The following is an 11,631-nucleotide window of genomic DNA, read 5'->3' on the forward strand; positions in this document are numbered from 1 at the left end:
CATTGCCAACAAAGGGTATATAACAAAGTATTGAGAAACTTTTGTTATTGACCAAATACTTATTTTCCACCATAATTTGCAAATAAATTCATTAAAAATCCTACAATGTGATTTTCTGGATTTYTTTTCTCATTTTGTCTGTCATAGTTGAAGTGTACCTATGATGAAAATTACAGGCCTCTCTCATCTTTTTAAGTGGGAGAACTTGCACAATTGGTGGCTGACTAAATAGTTTTTTGCCCCACTGTATTTATGAACTCAGTCCGGCTGTAAACTTACTCTTGAAAGTTGTAATAGCAGAATGCACAAGATGCAATTTCCAAATTGGGTAGTGCATCATCAGTTCCTCTTGTCATGTTAGTCATTGCATACCTTACATGCTGACCAGAGCGAGCGCGCAATCTCGCACATGTTGATTTTGTCCACCTACACCAGACGCGATAAGGACACACAGGTTGAAATATCATATCGAACTCTGAACCAACTATAATTTAGGGTCTGGTGGAAAAGCATTAAACATGTATGGCACTTTAGTTAGCTAACTTGCTGTTGCTAGCTAATTTGTCCTGGGATATTAACATTGGGTTGTTATTTTACCTGAAAGGCACAAGGTCCTCTACTCCAACAATTAATCCACAGATAAAAGTGTAAACCAAGTTCCTTTCTAGTAATCTYTCCTCCTTCAGGCTTCTTCTTCGGACTTTCTATGGCAGTTGGCAACTAACTTTAAGGTGCATTACCACCACTAACTGGCCTGGAGTGTGGACCTCAGTTTCAATCTTTCAATCACCCATGTGGGTACATGCTCCTAAAAACCAATCAGGAGATGGGAGAGGCGGGACTTGTTGCTCGTCAGGCGTCACAAATAGAACCAAGTTCTATTTTAGCACCTGCTATGTAGACGCTCGTTGACGTGCGTAAGCAGTCTGGGTGCAATGATTGAATAACATGTATGTGTACATTTATTTTGCAATATTCTCGCGCACGCGACGTACGGTAATTTTTTTGTTTTGTTGATATTGTTGTAATTTTTTTGTCACTCAAATATCACATGAATACACATTATACATGGCAATATGTAGAGAATTGCAAGAAAATGTGCTTTAAAACTGCAAAATGTTCTTTGCACCCCATGACAAAATGTGTAGAATTGCAGGAAATAAGCTTTATACCTGCAGAATTCTCACCATCAATAAGAGGGGTGTGAACAGTTTGTGTCATGAACAGTGCTTGTGCCCATAGAAATAGACGTGCACGCAGGGGGGGTGCGGGATGTTCCCCAATGCTGGAAGGGGGGCCCATTGAGAAAGAATTTGGCAACCCCTGGTTTAGACTACTACAACGCTCTGTTCGATGGGCTCCCCTCTTGTACCATCAAACCCTGCAACTTATCCAGAATGTTGCAGCCCATGTCACCCCACTCCTCCGCACACTCCACTGGCTTCCAGTTGAAGCTCACATCGTCTTCAATACCCTGGTGCTTCCTTACGGAGCAGCGAGAGGAACTGCCCCTCCCTACCTTCAGGCTATTCTCAAATCCTACATCCCAACCCGAGCACTCTGTTCCGCCACCTCTTGTCTCTTGGTCCTTCCAYCCCTACGGGAGGGCAGTTCCCGCTCAGCCCAGTCAAAGCTCTTTTCTGTCTTGGTTAAATAACTCTTGCGGTGTCCCCGACGCCCCCTCCCAAATAATACTAATAATAATACTAATAATGCTGATAATAATAAAAAGAAAGGCACTTGTTTTTTCCTACTAGCACTGACTTTGCTGATGGAAAATTACCTTGATACGATTCTTATGTGTTGTTGTCTTACCTAGCTATCTTAATAAGATGAATGCACTAATTGTAAGTCGCTCTGGATAAGAGCATCTGCTAAATGACTAAAATGTAAATGTGAAATGACTAATCATTGCTGGTGTCTGTTTAATGAATCCATTTGGATGTTGAGTGGGCAGTAAGGCCAGAGTCTCATATTGCTACTTTTTGTGTTAGGAGGAATACATTGGAATGATTGATGTTCAAAAGGAGGGGCTCCAGAACTGTCTGGAACAGATAAACTGACTGCAGATTGAAAACCAGAGCCCTGTGTAAATATGGACCAATTAGTTTGAATAAAAACAGCAGTCCAAATAAGATCTCTACCAACTGTATGAATAATGTTCATTCTCTCGCTCTCCTCGCAGGGATGATGCGTTCTCGGATAATCTCAGTCAGAAGGCGGACAGCGAGGCGAGCAGTGGACCACTGCTGGATGACAAGGCCTCATTCAAAAACGACGTCCCATCACCGTGTGAACACTCCCCCGACTCCAACTTTGGAGGAGTCATGGGGAGGTGGGTAACGACTGACAAGGACTACATATTGAAATRTAGCCCTTCTCGTTCTAGTATCAATGTTTAACTCACTCTGGGTTACTTATATGCACAAATGTAAGATCAGTTTAAAACCTCTCCAAATGCTAATCTTAACCATTTATGGAGTAAATATTCAATCTTTCAAACTGACCGTAGATCAGTGTCAAGGGCCAACCTAATCCTACTCTGTGTGACTGTGATGTCATCTCTCTCCTCAGGGTGCGGCTACCTTCTGACGGGGCCGCCACCCCGCGACGCCACAGTGGAGAGACCCACAGCCCTCCTCGGGGCACTGACACACCCCCGCGGGCCGCAGCCTGTCCCAGCAGCCCCCACAAGGTGGCAGTTAGCAGGAGCCGCATGGAAAGCCCAGAGAAGAGGCGCCTGGGAACATTTGGCAGCGCGGGCAGCATCAACTACGCTGACAGGAAAGCCTACCCTGAGGGCCACCCCCTGAGGCCCGTAGCAGGGGCCACACGCCACAGTAGCCTGGGGGACCACAAGTCACTGGGGGCTGAGACACTGGCAGAGGTATGGACCTTATTTCCTATCAGCCCCAGGTTCTAAAGTATTATCTCAGCCCAATATAACTGCATAACCTCTTTTCCCCATGTTCTGTAGCCTTATCAGTCATAGAACTCAGACAATATGGAATGGAATCAATAGTGGTGCGCAAGTGATACTTTGTGTGGCCTACGAAAACGATAGCTATTTGTCATACCTTCCCAAAATATCACACAGCAGAGCCAATCAGATAATATTATATCCCTAGAGACCAGAGCGAAATGCTTTTAATGGCGATGCTGAAATGAAGTAAATTACACAGAGTACTAATGATCCTTCATATCGGCAGCACAAGCCCAGCGCTGGATACATGGGAAATTAATAGAGACACAGAGGCAGCTTTAGAAATGGCAGAGCTRTGATCAGTGCAGCTAATGATAGTGGTCTCCTATCAGAGCCCTATTTCAGACTGAGCCCATGTTGATGACCCTGCACTGTCAGGGCCTGACTAAACCCAGTCTTTGATCTTTAATTATTCTCCACTCATCAATTAATCTGTTATTCAGACAGAGGGAGTGTGTGTGGGATTTAGAGAGGGAGTGTGTGTGTCTGTGTCTGTGTGTGATTGTGACAGTGGTAATGAGTGTGCAGCCATTAAAGGGGGGATATTATTTTCTTCATTTGGTGCTGTTGGGCTGTACTGTGTGAAGAGAGGGAACAGAGAGAGGCTACTAGAGAGGCTAGTTAGAGAGCCGCTGGTGTCTGGAAGAACAGAGCGAGATGTGATGTCCTGCTGTACTGTTTGTCTGTGTGTGTGTGTGTCTGGGTGAAGCAGCCCTGACTTAGTGTAAATGCCAGACACAGTCTGCAGCTCCAAGAAAGACCTACAGTACCAGTCAAAACTTAGGACACACCTACTCATTCCAGGGTTTTTCTTTATTTTTACTGTTTTCTACATTGTAGAATAATAGTGAAGACAKCAAAACTATGAAATAACACATATGGAATCATGTAGTAACCAAAAAAGTGTTAAACAAATCAAAATATATTTTATATTTSAGATTCTTCAAAGTAGCCACCCTTTGCCTTGATGACAGCTTTGCACACTCTTGGCATTCTCTCAACCAGCTTCATAAGGTAGTCAACTGGAATGCATTTCAATTAACAGGCGTGCCTGGATTTTTTTTCCTTCTTAATGCGTTTGAGCCAATCAGKTGTGTTGTGACAAGGTAGGAGTGGAATACAGAAGATAGCCCTGTTTGCTAAAAGACCAAGTCCATATTATGGCAAGAATAGCTCAAATAAGCAAAGAGAAATGACAGTCCATCATTATTTTCAGACATGAAGGTCAGTCAATTTGGAAAATTTCAGGATCTTTGAAMGTTTCTTCAAGTGCAGTCGCATAAACCATCAAGAGTTATGATGAAACTGGCTCTCATGAGGACCACCACAGGAAAGGAAGACCCAAATAAATGCTATTTTCAACCATACAATGACCCAAAATACACCTCCAGGCTGTGTAAGGGCTATTTGACCAAGAAGGAGAGTGATGGAGTGCTGCATCAGATGACCTGGCCTCCACAATCACCCGACCTCAACCCAATTGAGATGGTTTGGGATGAGTTGGACCGCAGAGTGAAGGAAAAGCATCCAACAAATGCTCAGCATATGTGGGAACTCCTTCAAGACTGTTGGAAAAACATTCCAGGTGAAGCTGGTTGAGAGAATGCCAAGAGTGTGCAAAGCTGTCCTCAAGGCAAAGCATGGCTACTTTGAAGAATATAAAATCTAAAATAAATGTTGATTTGTTTAACACTTTTTTTGTTACTACATGAGTCTATATGTGTTATTTCATAGTTTTATTGTCTCTACTATTATTCTACAATGTAGAAAATAGTAAAAATGAAGAAAAATCCTTGAATGAGTAGGTGTTTCCAAACTTTTGGCTGGTACTGTACATCACAGGGGAATGGAGCTGAATTCAGAAAGAAAACACCACATGTACGTTTGACCATTTATTCGAAAAGATAACAATGCATGTCTTGGCGTTAGGGCTCTGTTCCTTCAGGGTAGCTCACTGCCAGAGCGAAGCATCATATGAAGATGATAGTACAACTACAGGCAGTGAGCATGATATTCTATATCAAATACCCCAAAGGCGAAAACACACAACCCATGCAGGTAGAGGCTGGGGTGGTGGTGGGATATCAGAAACAGCAAGCATAGGGAGTAACAGCAGCAATGAGGCAAGACACACCAATGCATGCGAGCGCGTGACATCTGGTATTGAGGAAGCATGTGTAGAACTGGTCGACTTAAATAGACCGCGTGTAATTAAAGTGTGAATCCAGTTAGTGCAATATCTGCTAATGCAATCAGCTGATGCCACCACACTCGAGTTTCCCTTCTGAACTGGCTATGCTTTATTAAAAATATCACAAGAATGATCTCCTTTCATGTTTTCTGTGTGTTTTGTGTATGTCAGGACATAGAGAAGACCATGACCACGGCCCTACATGAGCTGCGTGAACTGGAGCGCCAGAACACGGCCAAGCAGGCTCCAGACGTGGTGCTGGACACCCTGGACACCACCATGAAGAACCCTGTGAACTCAGAGCCTGGCAGCCCCCTCCACACCATCATGATCCGCGACCCAGACGCCGCCATGCGCCGCAGCAGCAGCTCCACCTCTGAGATGATGAGCACCTTTAAGCCCACCCTGTCAGCCCGTTTGGCCGGAGCCCAGCTGCGCCCCCCGCCCATGAGGCCCGTCCGTCCGCCCCCCACCGGGCACCGCTCCTCCAGCTCCAGTTCCTCTGGGGTGGGAAGCCCTGCTGTCACGCCCACCGAGAAGCTCTTCCCCACCAGCACTGCCACGGCTAGCTCTGCAGCCAATGCAGCTAATGCAGCCGGGGACAAGTCCGGCACCATGTAGCTCTGAGGGAGAATTAGGGTTGTCATGTTGCAACTGTTTGACACAGAGGAAAGCCGATAGGAATGGGATGATGCGTTGTCGATGTGTTCTCTGAGAACAGTTTGGGATTTTTCCTTCCTCATTTTGAGTTTGACTTTATTTCTTGAATTCAGGAAGCTCCTGGAGTGAGCCTGAGTTGCCATGGTGACGGCAGGCAGAGAAGCTGTAGAGCTTTGCCTATCAACACAACTCTCTGTGAAGCTTGATTTAAAACCAGACGTGAAAATAATGAATAAAATCACCTCTAAGTAAAACTTATTTTTTTATTTTTCGTTTTTACCTCAAAATTAAAAGTATGTGGCCAGGTCCGGCTTTTTAGTGATTAATTGACTGCAGAACGTGAAGAAGTACTTGTGGGATTTTGGCATTGGTTTTCATCCTGCACTGGTTGTCCAGATGATGTCTCATCCCTTGCTGGCAGATTGGACACTCACCAGTAAGGTGTCTCATCCCTTGCTGGCAGATTGGACACTCACCAGTAAGGTGTCTCATCCCTTTCTCTCTGGATTGGACCAGGTCTACCAGCCTGTGTCTAAGAGACTACAACCAAGATGGTCACCGGCCTTTTGGCTGTAAATAGAGACTTACTTGAAGTTGTTATGCCTTTTTGTTTGTACTGTAGTATAAGGGATGTTCAACAAAGTAACACCATAGCAACATTGTATACGTATATGAGATGCAGAAACTGAACCAATATACCAATTCAATGTAAGAAACCTAACCTGTGGTAAACATGTAGTTGAACTTGTATATAGTTTATGTTTTTTTTGTTTTTTTTATGGTATAAATTTTGTACAGGCCCAGACGGAACAAGCAAGGAGATGTGAATAGCTTTGTCAAAAAACAAACAAACAAAAGAGTCAACCTGGAAACAAAGACAACACATCAAAAGGTTCTGCTTCCTTTGTGTTGTTTTCATAATTTTCTGCTTGAACACACGTACTAAACACAGCACTGATGGTTGTGTTAAGAATATGTGGTCATGGGGATGTCAACATCATACCACACATTGTATTTATGAGTTAAAATTCCAACACTCAAATGGATCCTGACGTTCTCTCTATTATTCATATTTAAGACAGGAAAAGGAGTGTATTATACAATTTTTTTGCCACAGTACGGTTTGAACTCACTTTTATTTTGTAATACTGTTGACCATGGCCCCTTACCCCATAGACCCTCATTGTTCCAACAGCTCTAGAAGTCTACACGGTAACCTGTGTGAAGTCAGTCCACAACCAGACTGACTGATTTTGGTTACCAGGCTGATGTTGGGTGTTCTAGTGGCCGATCCTGAGCACTGTTTGGACTGAGCCTAACACTTCTCTAAGTTGGATGAGAGCTAACTGACTCGGTCCAAATCTGTCAGCCTCCATTCACTACAGTCCAACAGGCTTCCCCTGTGAGCCCTGTGTGCTATGGATGGTGGAGATACCCATATTAAAATAGGAACTCTGCCCATCTGACCCAAATACCCATACAACTTTGTGCCCATGAAAGCTCTTTAGACACACATTTTTACATTCACATTTTAGCAGACTTTCTTATCCAGAGCATCTTACAGGAGTAATTAGGGTTAAGTGCCTTGCTCAAGGGCACATCAACAGATTTTTCAACTAGTCGGCTCGGAATTTGATCCAGTGACCTTTCGGTTACTGGTCCGACGCTCTTAACCGCTAGGCTACCGGCCGCTTAAATCAGATTTCATACTGTACACATTGCCATCTTTAAAGCAACCTCTTGCCTGTTCGAGTCTGATTTATGTCATGCTTTTAACATGCAAAATATGCTGGAAAGTACTGTTACAATATTCCTTTTAATCTAAAATGTGATACCTTACCTAGACAACTCCAGTGTTGCTTGAGCAGTTAGCGGTAAATGTGGTGAAATAATAACAGCAGCACAGTGGTCTTACCTTCCTTACCTCTTCTCCCCTTGGGTATAATATCCTCACTGTCATGACCCAGTGTCTCATTCCACTTCTTGTTTTCAGTCCTTCRGCAAGGAAATGTAAGCACGTACTGGCCTATACTGTAGCTGCCATGTTGAATTATATCCTGTGCTGGCCCAAGCCCGCTCCTGCCATTCTGCTCAGTCATACAGTTGTGTGGTTGGACTGCCTTGTATACGGCATGCCCTGCTCTGCATGTTTTATGCTGTACCATTCGACTCATACAATATGACAATTCAACAATGGCTGTTTGCGGTGTCTTTCCTCTGTAAAACACCATTGACTTATAGCGTAGTCATTTTGCTTTCGAGAGGTGGGCTACTATATCCTATTAGTCTAACCTTTTTGGAATATGAGAATACCTGTTGTCACTAACATGTAGCAGTATTGTGTGTGCAATGGAATTGAATTGTCAGCTAAGGTAGATTTTTAAAAATCTGATTTAGCAGCATGAATCTCAGGCTGTGATTCCATTATCAATCAAATCAACATCATTCAGTCACTGTTGTAATGTGTACAGATCTTGATTTCATACACCGTTTACTATAAGATACATACTTTCATTTGAAAAACGTGTCATCCCTGTCTGTTGTTTGTCAACCCTGCCCTCCTCTGTCCATTACACTGTCTACCGCTGGTTAGATTCTAGCCTACATGCTGGACACACAGAGACATGGAAAGCAACCGAAGTTATACACTTACTCCATCTGCTGGTCATATATGGTATTGCTTCAAGTACAAGTACCCTGTGGATAATGGTCTGGTATGGGTGAACTCAGATGGACAGACCTTTCCAACAGGAGAATAATGGGCAAAGAATTAGATATTAGATATTTTATTAAAAATAAATAAGTCATACAGTTTTAATAAGAAAATCAATGAGAACATTAAACTAAGAGGGTGCTCTCTGTCGAGAGGAGCTGTCACCAACAACTAAATCATGTTTTTTTCCTACAAGAACTACATAACATTTTTCTTAACCACATTTCTCATCAGTAAAACTGAAGCGTACATTCAAGTACATTTTTCTCAAACATACATAAGCTATATTTTCAAAGATAAAGCAAACYACAGACTTTAAATGTTTATTTGCAAAAGTAAGATTAACATCTTTATGTACAACTAGACTGTGTTCACATTTAAATGATTTTTTAAAATGTGTATTTTGTTTATTTATACCTTTTGTCTTAAATTAGTATTTTTAAATTGCCTTTTGTGCACATCATTCGTTTTTAATGAACTTGTTCAATTACTTTTTTAAACAATATGGTATGTTGTCAGTCATGTTTGGTATAAACTTTTATCATATTTTTCCCTTCAGTGTTACAACATCACACACATCATTTCATCTGAGGAATATGTGAAAACAAGAATGATGTAAATATGTACTGTACACTTAGCTATAGAGGAATTTCTACTCTTCAGATGTCTACTAACAGAATGACTGAAATGTAGTATTTACTTGTAGAATGTATTACCTAATATGCTCTAGGTGATTCATGGAAGGGTAATAGATTTATGAAGACGCCTACTGTACACTCAACAATAATTTCATATTTTATTTCAGTTTTCTCTCTTATACTGACCATGCTCCTTCATAGCTAACACATCATTGCGTTGTTGTAGGCAACAGTGGGTCAATATATCCTAGCTCCTCTACTTGCACGGTTTATAAGACACTTGGTGCACTCTCTTTCCTCTCTAAGCTCTATGTGATTTCTGGAATGTATGCTAAAAATAGGTAATGTCTTTTGTATGTTGGATAAGATAACAATGCTTACAAAGTGGCATTCAGAGACCATCTGAGTGGCTGAGTGCCTATATTGGTTAGTGTGAGTTGTTGTCATACTGTTTACCCTCTTTTCTCTCTCTCTCTTTAACACGTGTCTAGTGATGCTGTCTGTTCATGAGTGTCTGATTGGTTGAATCCCTTGTGATGTAATGGATGTTGAGAACCCTTATGTCCAAATAAAAACAAATGTTTCCCTCTAATGTTGACCTTTTCTGACTGTTTTATCCAGCTGGTCAAACAAATTAATTAACTATACTAGCAAAYACACATGCCCATACCTTGACTAATAGCCTAGTTGATAAATTACCTTGGTGTCTGCAGTCGTTCATGAATCTCTATGAATTGGTATGCTAATAGATGGGTAATAACTACCCAATTCTGTAATTTTTGGATATTGTACCATATCGATGCTCAGCTATCTTAGACACCAGGTTATCTTACAGTGTCTGTGTAAATAGACCAGCTAGCTCACCTCTGTACAGGGAGATCAAGCCCCAAACTTCTTATGACTGAGACTGCAGTTCCATCTGAGGCCACATGATGGAGAAACTACGGCAYAAAACTACTGCTGTGCTACTTGCCGGAAATTCAGGGAGAGGAGATCTGAGTGTGGTAGCGTGCACTGCAGACATGAGCTATACAATTAGTTTACAATATGTGACCTTTGAGGTTAATTACTATGTGTTAAAATAAATATAAAAGTTAGGTCAGCAATATTTCTAGTGTATTATTGTGACACCTAAAATATAATTCCTTTTGACTGTAGAAATAACCTGGGATTCTGTTAGTGGCAAGCTCTGGTTTATCAGTCAACAACCAACCATTCACGCATGAATTGGAGAATTCAATTTGTTCCAGCCCAGAGCCTTTTATCATCAGAGACAAGACAAAAGCCCTGTTTATACCTGGTTCAAACATGCATGCTTTGTCCTGATATTGTCCACATTCTGATTGTGCCCACATATTCAGGCAGGTGTATATGATTAAAAGATGCATTGTGATCTGATTGTGATGTGATCTTCTTGACCACCTCTTGGAGCTAGTCAGGCACACATTGTGTAGACACATATGGATGGTGAAACCATCATTATCCTATTCAAAATCATTGACAGGTGGAACCATTTACTCATGGCATCAATATGTGTCTTAAAATCTGTCAAATAATTTGCATACAGAGAGAGATCAGGAAATCTGGTCACAATGCAGACAAGGTGGATGGATATCGACACATTTTTATACCATGTATAGACATATAAAAAAAAAATGTGAGGCACAATCAGAATGTGGACAAGATCAGGACAAAGGACGCATGTTAGCGGCAAGTATAAACAAGTCTTATCACACATTAAATTATGCTCACATATTAGAGCACTGAGGAAGTAACACTATTTTTGCCCACATTAAAGGCGTGTTGTTGACTTTAGCTTTTATGCTTCTTTAAAAAAAAAGAGTTAACCTAGAGTCTATTGACACACCGGTGCATCAATCTAAGTAACATAATAAAAAAATCCCCATCAAAGTACGTCAATTTAAGCAGGAGATATATTTTTGCATGGGCTGCGTCTCAAACCACCGCATCTGCCGATGTCGTCCTTCCGCACTGCAGTGGAAGGTGTCTGAGATACATCTGTGTTTGTCAGACTATGAGACATCCCAAAAATCTGTCTCCTCACAAAAACATCTGTAGCGTGCGAGCAGTTTGGCCTAAAAAGTAAATAACTCTAACCCTAATCCTATATGTAAAGAGGAGACTTTGGTGGTGTTCTCTGTTTTGCTCTATGACTCCCACACTTGTCATGGGACTCGTCTGAAGGTAACCGGTACCAGTTATTTTTTAATTATGTAAATATTGAGGTAGTTTTATGCCCCCCCCCAAAGGGGTTAAATATGTGTAAAAGAAGAATATATATATATATATATATATATATATATATATATATATATATATATATATATGTCTTATATCTCCAAGATATAGGACACACACTTCAAAACCTTATTCCTTATGATTTCCTTTTGGACTGTCTTTTTTGTCATTATGAATGTTATTCAAT

At 41.5% G+C, this 11,631-nt stretch overlaps 1 protein-coding gene across 4 annotated transcripts in view; it reads left to right on the forward strand.

Annotated features, from left to right (window-relative positions):
• Positions 1-9,777, forward strand: part of srgap3 (SLIT-ROBO Rho GTPase activating protein 3) — a 123,793-nt gene extending 114,016 nt beyond the window's left edge. For 2 of the 4 annotated variants that reach the window (XM_023990942.1, XM_023990921.1), the window contains exons 20-22: positions 2,186-2,335; positions 2,575-2,887; positions 5,346-9,777. In XM_023990942.1, the coding sequence (XP_023846710.1) occupies positions 2,186-2,335; positions 2,575-2,887; positions 5,346-5,795 (913 nt within the window). In that variant the 3' untranslated portion in view covers positions 5,796-9,777. Of the gene's footprint in view, positions 1-2,185; positions 2,336-2,574; positions 2,917-5,345 lie in introns of all 4 variants that reach the window. The other 2 variants (XR_002877644.1, XM_023990933.2) reach the window with 2 other exon arrangements.
• The last annotated feature ends 1,854 nt before the right edge of the window (positions 9,778-11,631 follow it).

The sequence above is a fragment of the Salvelinus sp. IW2-2015 genome, linkage group LG1, assembly GCF_002910315.2.
Source record: "Salvelinus sp. IW2-2015 linkage group LG1, ASM291031v2, whole genome shotgun sequence".
Lineage (NCBI taxonomy): Eukaryota > Metazoa > Chordata > Actinopteri > Salmoniformes > Salmonidae > Salvelinus > Salvelinus sp. IW2-2015.